This window comes from Lissotriton helveticus, chromosome 4_1 (assembly GCF_964261635.1).
Source record: "Lissotriton helveticus chromosome 4_1, aLisHel1.1, whole genome shotgun sequence".
Classification (NCBI taxonomy): domain Eukaryota; kingdom Metazoa; phylum Chordata; class Amphibia; order Caudata; family Salamandridae; genus Lissotriton; species Lissotriton helveticus.
In genome coordinates, this window is record NC_136063.1 from 2,047,962,997 (window position 1) to 2,047,982,241 (window position 19,245).

Below are 19,245 nucleotides of genomic sequence, written 5' to 3' on the forward strand. Positions count from 1 at the left end.
CCCTTTGTTGGAGCTACTTGGGGTTCAGTAAATATGATGGGGAGACTTGCTACATAGCAGTGTGCGTAAACCATGTGAATGGGGAAAGTCCAACTCAAGTCTATATGCATGGTCGCACCTGTCCGTCCAATTCCATTCATGAATATTCCCTAGTTGTCAGGCCTAATAGTACAGCTTAACGCCCGCGCAACCCAGTATAAACACCTATAGAGAGCGACAACATTTTTCAATGCAGACCCTGGCTCACTTCCCAGCCCAGAGAAAACTGCTAATTTGCGTCAGGAGATCTATGAAAAAGGTTGGTGGAATCGGGTGGGTGTAGTGCTGTAAAACATAGAGGAAACAAGGGCAGGATACTATATTAAATATCACCCCCACCCCCTTCAAGCCAACAATAGCGGTAGTTTAGCCCATTCTTTCATGACATGTCTCGCCTTAGTCAGTAATAGGGTGATGTTGAGATCCAAATATCTTTGTTGTGTGAGAGCTACAGACATGCCCAGATAGCAAAAGCTGTCGCCCGCCACCCTCCACCTGGAATCAACCATCTACCAGCTGGACGCCACCCAAAGGGGTACAATAGTCAACTTTCCCCAAGTAACTCTGAGTCCTGATGCATCTCCATAAATTGCCAGGATTTCCATTATCCACAGGATAGTGCCCAGCAGTCTCTGAATTAAGAGAAGCATATCGTCCACGTACCAAGAGACACAGTCTTCAGCACCTCCCTCCCACCTGAATCCACTGAGTCTAGCATCCATCCAGATGAGCTCCGTGAGGGTTTCCAGCACAAGTGCAAATAATAATGGAGAGAGCAGCAAACCCTGCAGAGTGCTCCGTTCTACAGGGAACATAAGCAATAAGGTTCTGTTTGCACAAACTTGGGCCCAGAGGTCCTCAAGCACGAGAGAGAGACCAACACCAAAAAAGAGGTTCAAAATGCATTTTGTGGACTTATGCTTGTAGGAAGGGCCAGTGTACGGTAAACACCCTTTCTATGTCCACTAGGAGAAATGCAGCATCCCTTGATAGTTCGTCCGAGTGGGCTAAAGCTAGATGCAGGTAGCGGAGGAATTGTCTGGTGCTCTGTTAGAACTGGCTATTTCTGGTAGGTTAAGGCTGACGCCAAAGCCAGGCAGAAACCACCATTCTAGTCAGGGCAAGGGAGTCACATGCCAAGATAACCCCTGCTCACCCCCTTGGTAGCTTGGCACGAGCAGACAGGCTTATCCCAGAGGCAATGTGTAAAGCATTTGCGCAAGCACACAACAGCAACAACATCCTAGGCACACCACAAAAGGAACTCCACACAAGGTTATATAAAAATAACTTTTGTATTGTCAAAACACACCAGATAGTAATCACACAATATACATTGTGCCAACTGGCACGGGCAATATTCACAAGGGATTATGTACAGGACAGGGCCACATGGGCCACTGTCAGAATCAACACTTTAGAAATAGAAATACTGTCCGAAATAGCACTTTGTAGATCATAGAATAAGTGTAGCACAAATTAGCAAGTATAGCACACAACCAGTAACTACTGGTAACAGGTAAGTACCACCTACGCAACCCTAACCACCTTAGGAGAATGTCACGCAGGAACCAGGACCTCACTAGGACCACCTGTACTGGAAAGAACAACCACCTAAGAATAAAATACATTTAGGGGTATCAGCAAGAACACATTACACATGATGCATCCAAAACATTCAGAGGTGTAGGGAAAGAAAACACATGATGCATAAAAATACATTCAGCGGTGTAAGAACAAGGAAAACACATGATGCATAAAAACATTCAGAGGTGCCAGACCACACCTCAATAGCGCAAAAACACATGATGCCTAAAAACATTCAGAGGTGCAAGGAAAAACCACACAATTGCGCAAAAACTTACATAAGCCACCACCTGTGGCAGTCCCTAGGCCAACTGGCCTTGATGGGGCTAGGACGCCCTGTGTCCCAATGTCAGGGGCCTAAACGTGGCAGCTGCCCACGAAGTGCTGGACAGATGTGAAGACAGTGATGGGGCCAACGATGGAGCCTTCCAGGCTCTGAACAAAACACTCGGGTCCCCTGAGAGCCTTACTGGGCTCCAAACATCATGTGGGCGGTGAGCCCCTCTGGACTCTAAATATAAAATGCCCTCAAGAGCCTCACTGGGCTCCAAATATAGTACATGCGGCCACGAGCCTCGCTGGGCTCTAAAACTAAGTAATTGCGCCCATGAGCCTCTCTGGGCTCCAAATCAACAATGTGCCCCCTAGAGCCTCCGTGGCTCTAAACACAAAATGGCCCGCCGTTGGAGCCTTGCAGGGCTCAAAACAAATAATGCCCCTGAGCCTCTCTGGCTCTTAAACAATCATGCCCAATCGTTGGAGTCCCGCTCGGGGGACTCAAGAGATAATGGCCCCCAGAGCCCTCGGGGCTCTACACACAATCTGGGCCCTGAGCCTCTCAGGGCTCGCAACCAATGCCCCACGCGTGGGAGCGCCCCTGAGGGAACCGGGGTCGCTCTCAAAAGAAAAAAGAAACTGTGCCCGCACTCACCGGGTCCTCGCTGGTGCTGCGGGGGGCGGGAAACACTGCCGGTCTCTTCCGTCAGGCAGCGCGGGGCTCCTCTTCAACACCGGAGCCCCGCCTGCACTCTCAGCCGTTCTCCTTCCAGCAAAACCTCCGGGGCTCTCCCTACACTCGGGAGCCCAGGGGGACCCGGCAGGCAGCTTCCTTCCCTCGTCTCGCGGCTGCGGTGGGGGCGGGACTTCCGGCCAGGCCACGTTGGGATTGGCCGGCCGGCCAACCTCTTCCGGGTCGTCGCAGGCAGCGCGGCGGCCCAGCGGGTGCTGCACACACTCCTGGGATGCGGCGGTGAAGTCTCTCCACGATACGGGGTGGGCTCCCATGAATAAAATAATATAAACAAAGGGCACGTAGGCGGCATGGGCAGCCGCAGTGAACGGAAAGCGCTCCCCAGCGCTTTGTGGAAGTTAAAAGCGCTCCCAGGCGCTTAGCAGCTAATTGCAGCGCTTGAAGCAAGAATAAAGCGCTCTTCAGCGCTAAAGCACAAATTACAGTGCTTCTAAGCACTGAGGGGCACAGACAGCACGAGGCTCCTCAGGAATGGCCCCCCTTCTGAAACCAGGGACCCAGCAACAAGGCCCTCCTAGGAGCAGAGGGCAGGAGGGTCAAAAGGAAGTCCTTCAGCCCCCAAGCAAAGCAGAGGGGTCCCTAAAACAAAGTCCATCCAGCTTCCAGGACCATCAGGTATCCAGGGGCTGGGCAGGGCCCAGGGAGGCAAGCCTTCCCCTGGGCCAAAGCAGCAGCACACCCCTGGCAGAATTCAAGTCAGAAACAAGAAAATTTTTAGAGTGTCACAGCACCCTTTTAATACCCAAAATCCTTTGTCTCAAGGGTGCAGGCAGTGTGAGAACCAGCTACAACTGGTTATAGGGAACTCCTTTCAGTGTGAGGGGCAGAGGCGACAGCCGCACAGCAGGAGGTGGAGCCAGCATTGTGGCAGGCAGGCACAGCCCTATTCACTCCCAGGTGCTATCTCCTCCCACCACTCTAGTTGCAGATGCAGTCATTCAACCAAGGGCTGACTCAGACAACCTCCTGGGGGCTCCCCAGCCCCTGTCATCCTCAAACCAGACAGTCAATCCACAAGCAGGCCCATGCACTCCTGGGGCCAGGCTCCAGCCAATCACGTGCCAGCAGACTCACTACACATGCACACACATGTCTAGAAGTGGCACTTCCGCACTAGACACATTCATGCCACATACATCATTACGCAGCATTCAATCTCACGAGTTCGCACATACCAAACTCGACCCTGCACTCCCCACACATCAGGAACTACCATGGTCACACATATTCCCCATGCCTTCCTATGGGAGGGCAGGTCACTCACCACACATACACAGAGAGCTCACGCACTTTACACTGTACCACAGTGAAAAAGTGCGCAAAGACCTAAAATCACCAACACCAGGTTCCAGAAACAGGCTAGGAAAAAGCTAAAAGTTTCGGGGTGAACCTGCCAAAAAGGGCCAGGTCCAACATGCTCCTGTTGGGCATGAAGCCATTTTGGTAGGCATGGATCATAGAGTGCATCACCTAGCCAAGGTAGGTCACCTAACCCCTACTGAGGATTTTGATTTCTAAATTGATAAGGGAGATGGGGCAAAAAAACGCAATCCTCTAGGGGATTGTCCGGCTTAATGATCACTACATTTGTTGCCCCCCGAAGGTCCTGGGTTAGCCTTCCCCATTCAAACACATCTGGATAGAACACCAGGAGATGTGGTATCAATAGGGAGGAGTAATGTTTGAAGAGCTTGAGGGGGAACCCGTTTGGGCCTAGAGTCTTCCCGGATGGCATAGACGAGATCACTTGCTGGGTCTCCACCATGGTAATTAGAAGATCCAAATCCTTGCTCTCTGCCACCAAATGAAATTGCAGGGACAGATCCCAAATGATGCAATTATCTCCCTTGGCAGGAGGAGGCTCCTGCCTATTGTACAATGTTTTAGGGTGTGAGTCAAACTCCCTTGCCAGGTGGTCTGCCCCTCTAAGTGTCATCCCGTCCGTGGTCCGCAGCTTAGGCACCAAGGAGGTCTGCAGTTGCAAGCCAATAAAGCAGTTTTCCTGCTTTACCTCCCATCTGCTTTAGCGCTGGGATGCCCTCGGGTAACCACGCGCTTTACAAATGTCTTTCATTCATTCATCTTATATATCTTCCCCTGGGAGTGGAGCCAACCCAGTCAAACTGTATCTAAAAGCTTCTGCCGTAATGTGAAGTGGGGCCTGATTGAGATAGTAGTGCAAGTCCGATGTGGAAGGGACCAGCATCGCACTGTCTAGCTGTGTGATCTCATTCTCCAGTCAGAGTAGTTCACCTTCCCAGCATTTAGTTGCCCTGCATACGCATGCGAACGTGCTGTCTTTAAGAACTGTTTTGAACACACTTGAAGCATGGTTGGTGATGAGGCAGTACCCTTATTAGGCTGAAAGTACTTATTAGGCTGAAAGTACTCAGCAATTGTAGTTCGGAACTGTTCCCTAAAGTCACTATCTAAGAACCACCAGGAATTTAGCCACCCAAGTCGCCTATCCCCATCGGCCCACTACATACTGTCAGTAACACTGGTGAGTGATCCGAAAGGCCCCTTGGGAGAATACGCTCCTGTGTGGCACGTCCAAGATTTGAGGAAGGGATCAGGAAGTAGTCTATTCGACAAGAGGTACTATGGAGAGGGGAATATCATTTTTCTGTCTGCTTGGTGGTGTAGTTACCAGACATGCATAAGCCACATCGCATCTGCCCATGGCGGAAGGCACGTGGAGCTCATGAACAGAGTTCATGTCCTGCAGTGGATCCATTATCACGTTAAAGTCGTCCCTTCAGGGTAAAGCCTAGTGTAGCTGTGGTGAGCAGTTGTAACAGCGCCTCCAGTATCGAGTATAGTATGTGTAGGTGAGTGTATACTTTACCTAGTTACAAGGCCAACCATTCCATAGTCCCACAAATCATCACAAACTCTCTAAGGGGATCTGTGTGGACTACGTGTAACACCAAAGGGGCACGTCCACTTCGCTAGAGCCCCTAGTGTATCCAAGTGATAAACCCTCAAGAAGTCGTGCCTTCCTAAGAAGGAACATTCTGTGCCTAGCAAGCGTATCTCTGGTAACATAAGAACCGCAGGGCGATGTTGTTAAGCATAAGAGAGGACAGTCCCCTGTTTAATTTTATCATTGAGCTCGTTCACATTCCAAGTGACTATGGTGTGCTCCCTGAGGGTCCAACCATCTGATCTGAGGCCATTCTTAGTGGTGTTTCAAGAGGTAGAGATTCTTTTGTTTTAAGTGATATTTGTTAAACATCGTGGGGCATATTTACAAGCCCCTATCACCACAGGAACATCACTTATAAAGACGTTCCTGTGGCGATAGGGCCTTTGCCTTATTTAGAAGGCAGTGTTAAGCCACTTAGCTTAACGCTGCCTTGTAAATAATGCCCTCTTTATTGATTTTGATGCTGCCCCCTAATTACAAGGGTGCCGTAAATATGGGACAGTGCCAAAATTAAGACCCAAATAAACCTGGGGGCATACTTACATGCCCCTGTGGTGTTGCAAGAGGTAGAGATTATGTTATTTTAAGTGATATTTGTAAAACGGCGTAGGGCATATTTACAAGCCCTTATCGGCACAGGAACGTCATTTTTTTTACGTTCCTGTGGCGATAGGGGCTTCGCCTCATTTTCAAGGCAGTGTTAAGACACTTAACGTAGCTTAACGCTCCTTTGTAAATAAGAACCCCTTTCATGCTATACTTAGCATGAAAGGGGTTGGGCAATGGGTGTTGCGGTGGGTGTTCCACCGCAACACCAATTGATTTTTATACTGCCCCCTATTTACAAGGGTAGTGTAAATATGGGGCAGTTCCAAAATGAAGACCAAAAAAACTTGGTCTTCACATGGTGCAACTTGGAGAAATGCTTTACTTCTCCTCGTTTTTGCTGTTTTTATGTGTGCTGCATTGTGCAGCTCACATAGAAACATCAAAATGCCATGTATGATTGTTCATGTGCCGGAAGGTGTCCCTTCTTGCACATAAACAATCATTAAAAGATTGCGATTTGCATCTTCTATGTGTGCTGCACAAAGCAGCACACATTGAAGTTACAAATCGCCATTTAAGGTTGTTTATGTGCAGGAAGGGACACCTTCCTGCACAATAGCAATCATTTCCTCAGCGCAGGAACCATTGCACTATGGTGCAAGGGTGTCTGTGTTGGCACTAGGCAGCTGTAATTAGTGCCAGTGCAGGGGGAAACGCAGTGCTGCACCGTATTGTTATAAATATGGTCAGTGGCGGTTTTACCATGGGGGCGTTTGGGCGCCGCCCCCCTGTTTTCTCGCCGTGCGAGAAGAAGGCAGAAACAAATGGTAGTTATTTATTTATAACTACCATTTGTTTCTGCCTGCCCTTCTCGCACGGCGAGAAAACAGTCAGCAACAAACTTCCTGTTCACTCGAGCCTCAGGGCAGGGGGGAGTGGCTTGGGGGAGTGGCTTGCCCACTGTTGTGAATACGGACTGTTTGGACAGCCTGAGAGGCTGTCCAAACAGACAGTAATAGCAACAGTGGGCAAGCCGCTCCCCCAAGCCTCCTCCCACTCTCCGTTCTTCAGCATGCAGACCAAGAGGTATGACGTATTTAGGGCAGCCGGCCGAACCAATCAGCGCCGGCTGCCATGGAGGGGAGGGCAGCCTTCAGTGACGAGTCTGACGACTCTGGTGACGAGGCATTTCAAAAATATCCAGGATGGCGCGCGGCAGTCTGCAGTCTCGGCCCTCGGGACAGGACTCGAGCCAGAGCGGGAAGCCAAGCCAAGGTAAGTTTTTTTACTTTTATTTTTATTATTATGAGGCAAGGGATTATCGCTCCGGGTCTCAAGAGCCTCCTCGTCTCCTTGTTTACTTTTTGGGGATGCGCTCTTGATGCAATGTGGCGTTTTAAATCACTCGGTGCCCTCCGTATATCCATCATGGTATTATGGTCAAATCAGAGTCGGTCATAACATCTTGAGTACAGTGTGCAAGCAATCTGTGGGAGACATATTTAATCGTGACACCCGTGGCAGAATTATACCCCGGGACGTTTCAGTTTAAAACGATTTTCAAATGATTAACAGCGTATTACATCATAGATATTGGTGGAATGGGCGGTGTGCCAGCTCGCGCTATTTCCACCAGTGCTGAGTTCTGGGATACGCTGTTTTAGTGCCTGGATGGTTCATTAACCTGCTGCATGCATCACTGGCTGGCGGTGATGAGTGCGACAAACAGTGCTGGCTGTCTAAGAAGACAGGGGTAGTGTGGAAAACAGCACGAGCCCGCCATTTATTAACATACGTCATGATGTATGTAGATTCTTCCTCAGATATCCACACTGTTATTTCTGTCCAATGCTTTTATTAAAACAGGGCTCCGATCTTAATAGAAAAAGGCGTTTTATGCAACTCAGTGCAAATTAGGTGTTTCTGTCCAATGCTTTTATTAAAACAGGGCTCCGATCTTAATAGAAAAAGGCGTTTTATGCAACTCAGTGCAAATTAGGTGTTTCTAGTCCAATAAAAATATAACCCGGCTCCAGAGGGCCTCCTTCACGCTGGTGCAGTAAGGTGTGCTGAGATCGGGAATTACGCCCCGCCTATTTCAAATGTCACCAGCCGCGACTGAATATGGTACAGCCTTGCTTTTCCAAAGTGGTGGAATACGGCGTTAAGCCAAGAAGGCTAACGCCGCGCTCCCCCACTCCCCTTGTAAATATACCCCTAAGTATTTAGTTGCCTCAGGGATAAACCACTTAATGAATAAAAAGATGATGATGGAGACTGATGTCATTTTTTAAAACAAAATATGACTTAGCCATTGTTGCCACCAATAGAAATGAGAAGATTCCTGTTGATGAGGAGCGTACCTTAATGACTCAGAGGAGGAACAGTGGTAACACAAACACATTTAGCCTCTGTAGTCATCTGTGTTTTCTGTTTAAGCAGGTGCATAACAATGCATTTTTGCAGCCCTTTTCGATTTGCGGACAGGAAATCCGTGGTTCTGTGTCTTTGCAGAAAGTTTTTGGGAGGGCTGTGTGAAATTTTGTTTGGAAATCAAAATATTTTGAAACAGAAGAATTGATTCGCTGAAAGATTCTTCTTCAGCTGACTGGGTGGGAGTTGGAAAAAGTGTGTGGTGTGCAGGATTGGTATATAAGACAATGTATATTGACTAACAGTCAAATATTAGTAGATAGAATAAGTTAATCTTTAATTCAAATTCAGTACAAGTGACTAGTGTTGAGCAATATTATTAACCTCTTCCATGCTCATGACGAGCTGAGCTCGTCATGAGCCACGGCGCTCCGGTGCTCATGTCATGAGCCGTGGACCGCTCGCATGCGGGGATAATTCCCCTTCTGTGCTGAGCGTTCCACGGCAGGTAATGCACCTGTGACGAGCTGAGCTCGTCATGAGCACAGGAGCGCCGTGCGCGCCCCCTCCACCCCAGCACAGCGGAAAATTAAGCCCCGCAGCGAAGGGGTTAAAATTACATCTAGGTGAATCTTCCACACTTGCATGTGGCTGTTGAAGGGCAATTGAGAAATATGGATGAACGTGATGTCAAAATGCAATATTAAAAGAATTCAGAAGAGCATAATGTTGATTGATTGATGGAAATTGATGAAGTGCATGAATTAATTGTAACTAGAGGTATTGCTCTAGTTATCATTTTAATACATTGTTCTATTTTTGAGCTCACAAATCCATTACAGAGAGAGAACATCCATATGCAAATTAGCCTTGCTTCCTATCTATAAAGTCTTGTCTGTTCCACTCTGAATCAGATTACAAGCAACCACGGACTCGTTCAGACCTTTTTGGCCCTCTTCAGTAAAGTCCGGCACGAGTCCCAATGGCATGTCTTGCTGGAGAGTTTTGACTTCCAAAAAACAGACTAAGGGCCTGATTCAGATTTTGGCAGATGGGTTACTCAATCTCAATGGTGACGGATATCCGGTCCACCTAAATATAAATACAATACAATATTATGAGATTTATATTTTGGCGGATGGGAAATGCATCACTGTTGTGATGGTGTAACCCATCCGCTGAAATCTAAAGCAGACCCTCAGTTCAAGTGTAGAAACCTTCATCACAACTTCGTCCAGCTGCTCCCCGGTGACACCTCGGACACCACCAGCTGCCTTGCCCCACTAAACTTTACCTTCTCAGACATTTTGCCTTAAAATGATTTTAAGTCTGAAGGTAGAGGCTGTGTCCAATCCACTTTGTGTATCTGAACCGAACTCCATTGTGGTCAGCCATAACTTTTGACCTGATCGTTTAGGCTCTTTTTTTCACTTTAAATTTTAAGAATTCATAACTTCAGTTCTACTGATTGAATTTTTGTTGTTTTGGTGTCAAATAATGTATTTATATTTACTCTATTGTTCTAAATTGGTGAGGGATTTATCTTGCGGTGGGTTTTCACGTCATTACTGTTTAAGTGCTGCATATATACTTTATACATTGCCTCTAAGTTAAGCATGACTTCTTTTGTACCAAGCTACCAGAGGGTTAAGCATAGGTTAATTTAGTGTATTTTTGTGGTTCACTCTATCAAGCATTGCAACTGTTGCTTGAGTAGGATTTTACCCCCCTCAACCAACAACCCAATTTCTCACAACCATCATAACCAATAGCATTGCTTTGGGTATTGTTTGAACCGACCTGTTCTGCTTTTTATCATGTTGCATTACAGAAAAGGACCAGCCAACACAATTCAATTTGGTCTCACCCAGAAAGTGGCAGTTGAGTTAAAATGCTAGTTCCAAAGCAAATTCCAATGATGCAGATTACATACAAGCCATTTATATTATTTTCATTTATATTTATTCTAAATTTTCAAAAGCAGTACTCCCATGTAAAGTGTCAGCACGCTGTATGTAGGACAACTCTATTGAGATAAAAGGGATGAGATCTCTTTCAAAAAGCTATGGTTTTCCAGGTTCCAGTTCAAGAACCAAAAAGAATCAAAGTTAGCCCAATATCCAAAGTCATACAAGGAATCATAGGCATGTCAGGAAGTAATAAGCGTAAGTAAGATTACATTAGCACCAATAGAGAGGTGAAGTAAAAACCTAAGGTTTTTCAAAAGACAAGTAGAGGAGGAGCGAGTTTCTGACTTAAGGGCTTAATAAAACCATGAGGAATATTAAAAGACATAGAAAAGAGGGGGAGAAAAGGGATTGTGCTGGAAAAGATCAGGGTTGAAATAGCAGGGAAGCGTGGAAAGGACTAGGTAAGGTAAGGGTGGGTCAATAAAAAATGGCTGGATTGTAAGCTCTGAAGCAAGAAGAGAAGTAGAGGGAACCACGCTAACAGAGGAGTGGGTATGGCAAGCGCCAAGAGAAAGGCAGAGACTGGAGGATGGAACAGAGTGATTGTGGTTATAAATACTTGGATTCTGAGTTCTGTTGTGTGGAATAGATCTCATGGGCTGTGGTTTGTGACAGTTGGAGCTGTAGCTGGTCTGGGAGATACACGCGACTCCAGAGTTGCAAGTAAACTACTTCAGGTCCTTCAAGTCCTGCACTTTACAAATTGGCAACAAGTTGGTTGTATCCTGAAGGAATAATCAGATTAGTCCATGCATAAAGTTTGGATATGTCTTGCTACCAGGCTTGTGTGGGGAAATTTATGACTTCAGAGTTCTCAACACTGCTCCCCAGAAACCTGCCACAGTATTGTAGGTACTGCAAATTTGAAAAGTAGAACACAATTTTTGTTCTTTAAAGCCTTACCTCCAACGTTCCTGTTGGAACCCTAGGCACCCCCACTGTGCAACACCATCTCCGCCCGCACTGTGCGGTACGCAACATGGAACGCAAGCATAGCTGAAGATGGCTGTGCTGCACATGGTATTCAGTGATTGCATAAGTTCATACTTGCATGCCCTAGCGTGTCGCTGTCTTTCAGTACATCAGTGTGCAAGGAATTCAGGGAGGAGAATGAGTATGTTTATATGGGTGCATTGAGGTTTATATTTCGGAAATGCTTCACAGAAACAGCAGGCAGGCAGATTGGTTAGTGACTAAATTGATTTTGTTACTTTTAGCATTTGAGCTATTAACTCTTAACCATATCGTACTGTGGAACCAGTAATCACACAATTGCGTTTGAACTCACTAAAAGAAAGTTGGAAATATTTACTGCGCGTCTTGTGTACAATTTGTTCCTTATCTTGGAGACCTAACTCTGCCAGTAACCATAAATAAAATGTGCAAAGCTCAGTCCTTGATTTATACTGCCCCACCCGCATTCTTTCCCACTAGTGAGGATCTCAGCATGAAGTGGGAGTAATGCAAATAGTTTTTCATTAATTACATATCAACTTTTGATGACGAAGACTTAACTCCAGGAAAAAATTTTGTTACATTATCTGGCTCCTGGTGGTTTAAAGATTTAGAACCCTATGGAGGAAAGACCACAAAGTCAACAGGTCAAACAGGAGCGGCTCGTGCATGTACAAATGGTGAGGCGGGTGGGAGGGGAGTCGATAGACAATGAGGAAAAATTTAAAAAAAAGAAAAACACTTGCGGTCTGCGGGTGCTAGGTAACAGTTTTGTTTTTCATTTTCCCTCATCGTCATCTATTGACTCCCGTCCCACCCCGTCTCCCACCATTCTTGCATGCACGGGCCACTCCTAAGGTCAAGAGATGTGTTCTCACATGCATTAGAAAACGCAGGGGCATATTATCAAGGACCAGTGTTAAAATTATCGCGTTTTATCGGCAGGAAACTGCCAATAAAACGGCGATAATGGGCTTGATAATATGCCCTTGTTAATTCCCATAGAAGCCCATGTTAACATCAGAACATGGGCTTCTATGGGAATTAACAAGGGCGTATTATCAAGCCCATATCACCAGTTTCCTGCCGATAAAATGGAGATACTTTTAACACCGGTCCTTGATAATATGCCCCTTAGATACTTATGTTTTTTCCCTACTGTATGTGTGGGAATAGGTTGTCTCAAATTTTACCACAGGAAAATGCGAAACTATTGATGACCACATCTCTGTCCTCGAGAAGCTGGCTTTATAGTGTTGCTTTGGGGTTCTCAGAGATGATTTGATTAGAGATCAAAGCATCATGCATGCTAACAATTCTAGTATTCAGGACAGATTAAGGGACAATGGTGAAATATTAATGAAATATGCAATAACCGCAGCACAGGCAGAAGAAATAAGAGGAAGGTGTACGAAAACAGTTGTAAAGGAAGGGGATGATAGAGAAGGCATTGGGAAGATGAAATGCAGGGAAGGACGAAACCACAGTCACTATATCCAAAAGTCAATTTTGCCAATAAGAATCGAGACAAAGATGAGAGTATGAGAATAGGGCCAAGAATCTTCGCATTAGTTGTTACAGGTGTGAAAGCTTAGAACCTTTGGCCTACAGTAAAAGATGTATTGCAATTGAGCAAAAGTGCTCGAGTATAGACTTACCAGGCATTTTGTCAGGGCACGTGGAAAGAGGAGTGATCAATCTAGGGATATATGGGTGATTAAAGAGAAAAATGGATAAAGCCATTGAGAGAGACACAAGGAAGGAGTGTATTCAATCTAATTGGTGAAGAATGGGAGTAGCATCACTATATATTTCAACGGTAGGGCAAGGGTCTCCTAAGTGACATTTTCCAAGACAAACTTATTAAATTCAGTGGCTAAAGGTATGCAGTGAAATAATACATTAATTCCAATATGCTGTTCTGTTGGTAGTAGACGATGTAGTGAGGAAGAAATGTGTGTGTTAGATGGCAATTGGGCGTGTTAGAATAAACAAAGTTGCAGATGTTTGATCCCCTTTTACTATCATTAACAAGGAGATATGGTTGAAATACTTTGTGGGAAGGAAATTAGAGTGAAACCAGGGAGGTTCTTGGGAGAGCCTATAGAAGTCTTGGTTTACAGAAGGTTACTGCTTGAATTTAAAGACAGAAAGATGGGTGGAAGGCTGTATGGGGCAGCAATGGGACCTTAGGTGCTTGGGTGCATAAATCGAGGAGAGCCCGATATAGTCTTGGATCCTAATAGTCCGGAAGCTGTTCGAGTTGTGAGAAGAAGCGTGTATATGAATAAGAGAATTGTGGAAAAAATGTCCTTCAGAATTTTCTGGGAAAATTGAACAGTTTCATGGATATATGCTTAGTATAGTTTTAAAAGCTGATGCTGTACCTTAGATCCACAAAGGGAGGACTGTTTCCATGTCCGGATGGAAGCGGTGAATCAGGAATTGTACAAACAGCGGGTTGCTGGAATTATTGAGCCTGTGGAATTACCTGATTGAAGACTCCCCTGTTGGTGACAAGACCAGTGAATTGCTGGTATGTTTGAGTACGGACTTAATGGATTTGAATGCACATATTCTGGTGTATAAGTTTCCTATGCCAAGAATTAATGAAATGTTGGCCTTGATAAGAGGTACTGAGTGGCTTTCCACTATAGACCTGACCACTGCATATCACCAAGTCCCACGGCATAGTAGGGGACTACCAACTTTAATTATTCCGATAGGGTGCTTTCAGGTCTGTAGGATACCTTTTGTCCTGACTTTGATTGCAGACATTTTCCAAATGTTAAAACTAGGTATCTTTAAAGGACTTACTACCGGGGAAAACCACATTTGTACATCATGAAAAGCTGAGTAAGCAATGAAAATTTTCGAAAAGAGGGTTTGAAAGAGGAGGTCTTTAAGTGTCAATTCCCATGCCAATGTTTTTCTTGCTCTAGATCAGTGGTGAAGGAATACATCCCAGGAAGGAACATTTAGCGGCCATTAGAGAAACACCTGCACGAAGAATAAGGATGTGGTGACAACCTTCTTCGGGCTAACATAATTGTACAGAAAGTATGCAAGAATATCAAAATGTTATTTGTAGAGCAGCACTTCTGCATGGTTTTGATCCTGCCGGAAGGAATATTGTCACCACACAGTCAATCTGAAAGGGATTAGGGGCTGTTTTCTCCTTGGTAGTGGGGAGAAGTAAATAGGTTGTCCATTCATTCACATCTCAAACCTCACTCCTTGAACCCTGTAAAGGAAAAGTACTCTGTGACTGCTTGTGTCTCGGGCCTGAGAACTTTTATTAATTCATATGGGGTTCCCTGATGGTATTTCAGAGTGATCACAAACCTCTCATCAAGGTTATAACAACTGAGAGGTTATTCCACGCTACTCGACACATTACATGCATGTGTGGATTCCAAATACAATGTAAGATATATCTCAGGTATGAAGAACAAAGTTGCAAACTAACTGGGCCACATGCCATTGCCAACGAGGGAGCACAGGCGAATGACTGTAGTGAGTGACAACTGCCTGGAATTTGAGACAAATTAGTGAACGGTCTTGAAAGTGAAGAGGGGAAGGAAGGTTTGGAGAAAGATTTGTGTTTGACAAGTGTAATGGAGCTTGTGACGAAAAGACAGCCATTGAAGGGAGGCATTGATAAAAGTAGGTAATATTTTAGGAAATAAAGGATGAGTTATCTATACAGAGTGAGTTGTTGATGAGCGGAGAACATGTACTAGGTGTGAGAAGCAGGATTACAGAACTGTGTATGAGGGGCTGCTTTGTGTAGTTATGGCCAAGAGGAGAGTTACAAATTCATATTGCCTATAGGGACGAACACCACCCTAACTCTACTGGGAATATTTAGTAAGTTAGATGTTACAGCCTATAACAGATTCATGATTAATCTAGGATATTTAGTGCCAAAAAAAGAAATCTCACAAAAATATGGCAGCAAAGCAGGCCTGAAATTGCAAGACTGGATGCTTGGAATGGAATTGTGTAGAACGAGGGAGAAGACGGTGTATGAAGGGAGAGCATGCTATCTTAAATTTGAGAAAATATGGGGGGATGGCACATAATGTAGAGAGACACACAAAGTAGGAGGAGAAAAGACGGTCAAGGTCTAGGAGGGAGGCGAAGACAAAATTCAAAAACTCAGAAGGATACAAGACGCAAGAGCCTGCTCATAGACATTTGAACTGAGAGGAGGAACTGGAGTCACGCTAATGAACGTAGTATATATAGCCGTGTGATGATAGTGAGAGGGGGAGGGCAGACCATGGAGGAGGAAAGTTGCAAGAAGCGCTGCATTTGTTGTGTTTGTCCGAGACTTCATCTTGTTTAAAAATAAACATATTTACCATAAAACAATTAATATTGGTGGCCAGGTGTGGACAAAGAGGTGGTGGTGTGGGTGAGAAATTGTATTGAATGCGAAAATTCAGACGAGTCCCAAATCATTTTCAGAACGCCCTTAATTAAGCCCTACCAATTGTACCAGTGTACCATAGAAAGAGTGGGAATTGGTATTATGAGTCCCATGTAAGAAGAAAATAGTGACCCAAGATATTTGTCCGAAAGTATAGATTCTAAAGAAAAAAAAAAGGAGCTGATGCTGAAACAGTCACCAAGTTCTTGATTTGGGTTTTTTTCTTGGACGAAAGTCTACTAGAGATTATTGTTAGTGACAATGATCCACAATTCATGTCTGATTATGTCAAGGGTTTTTAAGAAGGAACAGGGTGACATATAACTACGTCTTTGTATCATCCAGAAGGGAACGGAGCGGTAGAGAGCTTTAATAGAGTTCTCAAGGGAGTGATACAGTTAGTTAGAAATAGTAGAATAATTTGGGAGATTGAGGTAAAGAATATGATGTGGTCATATAGAATTGAGCCCAGTGGAGTGATAGGTTGTCTTCCCTTTATTTTATTTTTTATTTTATTGTACTTGTAGAGTCCAACATTCATCCCAGTGGATATCACGGTGCCGAGAATACCTAAAACCCATTTTTTTAAAAAGATATTTAGTTGCAAAAGGCTTCAGTAATTAAGTCCTAAACAGCCATCAGCAAAGGCATCAGCATTTAAGTCCTAAATAGCCACGTTTTCAGCTTCTTCCTAAACCTCATATGGTTGTCAGTGAGGCGAAGGTCTAAAGGAAGTTTATTCCAATTTACGGCAGCCAGATATGAGAAGAAGCATGCTAAATGTTCCATTATTAAAGGATAACTTAGGCTAGATGTAAGGCAGGTGTAGGAGTGGTGGCCTGAGGAAGTCAGGAGGAACATTTTTTAGTCTCAGCAGTTTTACAAGGGTGGTGATAATGCAAGGCATGGTGTGAAGGATGTGGTTTTGAAAATTGGACAATGGTTGAGGGTCATGGAATATCTTTTCCATTATGGGAATCTCCTGATTCAATCTGTTTTTACCTCTTGTTACCTTTTGACCCCTGAAGTGTGGAGCTTTTCTTGCAGGTATTGTGATGTATGGGATATTGGGTTACTCCATTTTGGGTAGCTCTGTGCTGCACACGAAAGAAAAGACAAACATAAAAATGATTCATTTTTATTTTAAATTATGAAGCAATGACAGTGGTTGCTTGCGCAAACAAATTATTTGCAAGCCTATAAAGAAAATATTCAAAGCCACTGTATCTATTCCTTCGACGTTCTGCACATCTCCCACGAGAACAGCATATTGGCATTAATGTGTTATTTCACTGCATATCTTTAGTCACTGCATTTAATAAGTGTGTCCTGGACAATGTCACTTAGGAGACCCTTGCCCCACCGTTGAAACATATGGTGATGTTACCATAAGTATGCAAAGGACTCATATTTGTCCCTAGAAATAACATTTACACGGATAGACAAGGTGTTCTTCACCATTGCGCTTTCACACCCCCCGTATGAACCACTGTGTATTGACATTTCTGATGTAACCCGGGTTATTTTTTGTTTGCAGATTGTAGGCTATGAGGCTGGTGAAGGAACTCCAATCTATGTGACCTGTGAAGTTCCGGTAAGATCCTGTATGTGGAATGTTGTGTTCTACTTGGATGTGTGGTGCTTGACCCAGGAGATATCAAAGGACAATGAGACTCATTGAATAAAAATAAAGCCTCTTTAAATTCAAAGGGTAGTGAAGAATGTTTAGAAGCAATGTGTGGCTTGATGTGGCATGCTGCACCTAAAGAAAACAAAGATAATTGCAACTATTAAAAGAAAAAAAAATGTCGATTTAGAAATATTCTTTAAAATGCACCACATTCTGCAACCAACTGCAATTAAAAGAATCAGTTCTATGTTGGTTAAAGGAACTAAAGAAGTCATGACTCGAAGTGAAGTCATAATGGCATTTTTTAAATATTTTTTATTATTAAGAGGACAGCAGATCACAATACAATCCATAATAAGAGAGAGACATAATTGTTTTCATAGTTGTAATTCACAGCAATGGTTATACAATACATTACTGTTCCCTTTTGCTTGTTTTCTCCTACTGACACAAAGTAAACAGGAGACAGAGATAGAAAACAAAGAAAGAAAGTAATAAGGAAAAGAAACATATGAATCCCCAGAAACACCCCTCAATAGAAACGCAAGGCAACAGGCAGCCAAGTAGGCAAACAATTAACCACAGGCGTGTCCCCAATTTATAGCTAGTTGTTTGAAAGTACTACTTTGTATCAAAAGGGTGTTTATTGAAAAAAATGTTTTTACATCTTCATACCATCAAGCAAATGGCCTCGAATGTTATCCCCCCCCCCACTAACATGTAAACAGTCTCTGAAAGTGCAGGCCTAAAAAAGAAAAGTTGTGTTTTGTTTTATGCAGGCCTTAGGTGTGCCAAAATTACATTGCATAACTTTAAGAACAACCCCCCTCCCTCCCCTCTCCCCTGTGATGGAGAAGCTGTATCTTAGCCTATCCTTGCTCCCTACTGAGACCTCATGCGTGGAGTGACATCCCTCCCTGTGTCCCCTGAAAACGCCTCCTTTGTCAGCGTTGCCAGGAGTACCACTGGGATTCCCCCATAGTCGCCCTTAAACTGGAATAGGTGCAAGCCTCTCAGTGTCGGAGGGCAGACCGCGAGCGGGAGGCCCTTTGTGAGGTATGTTACTACTGGACCCCATTTATATTCAACATTTTTAAAGTCATCCCTGACGATGTCAGCCAGCTGTTCCATCATACTGATTCTCCATAGCCGAGAGTGCCATTGTGCCAGCACCGGCGCCTCCTTCTTTTTCTAGTTTGCTGCTATGGCCTTTTTGGCCGCCCCGATGAATGCCCACATGATCGCCTTATCTGCCCTGGTTTGGTGTTCTAGAGTGTCGTCTCTGAGTCCTAGAAGGTTCGCCTCTATCGTGCCAGTAAGGGATACCCCAGAACCTCTTTCATCTGAGCCAAAATCTCCTCCCAAAATGGTTTGATGGAAGGGCAGTCCCACCAGATGTGGCGGAAGTCCCCCAACAGGCCACATCCCCTCCAGCAAAGGTCTCAGGTGTGGGGGAAGAGCTTTTTGAGTTTGATAGGGTATAGATACCAATCAAATAATGTCTTATAGTGAGCTTCCCGTAACTCTAGCGAGTGGTTATGTTTAGCGATATCGGCCCATAAATGTCTCCATTCCCCTTCCATCACCTCTCTCCCCAGGGTCTTATCCCAAAAGTGTGTGTATCGCGGACTCGGTGTATTCTTAGTAGAGACCCGAATGCCATATAGATATGAAATGACCCCTCTTGTGGTGCTTGCCTTCCTCAGAAAGGATTCTATAGGGGTTCGCTCCTGGGTTGCCGCCTCTCTT

At 44.7% G+C, this 19,245-nt stretch overlaps 1 protein-coding gene across 1 annotated transcript in view; it reads left to right on the forward strand.

Annotated features, from left to right (window-relative positions):
- The window catches only part of ATP1B4 (ATPase Na+/K+ transporting family member beta 4), a 214,260-nt gene that overhangs the window by 148,819 nt on the left and 46,196 nt on the right, over window positions 1-19,245 (forward strand). Inside the window, exon 7 of the mRNA XM_078688731.1 lies at window positions 17,404-17,460. Within this exon, the coding sequence (XP_078544857.1) occupies window positions 17,404-17,460 (57 nt within the window). The remainder of the gene's footprint in view (window positions 1-17,403; window positions 17,461-19,245) is intronic.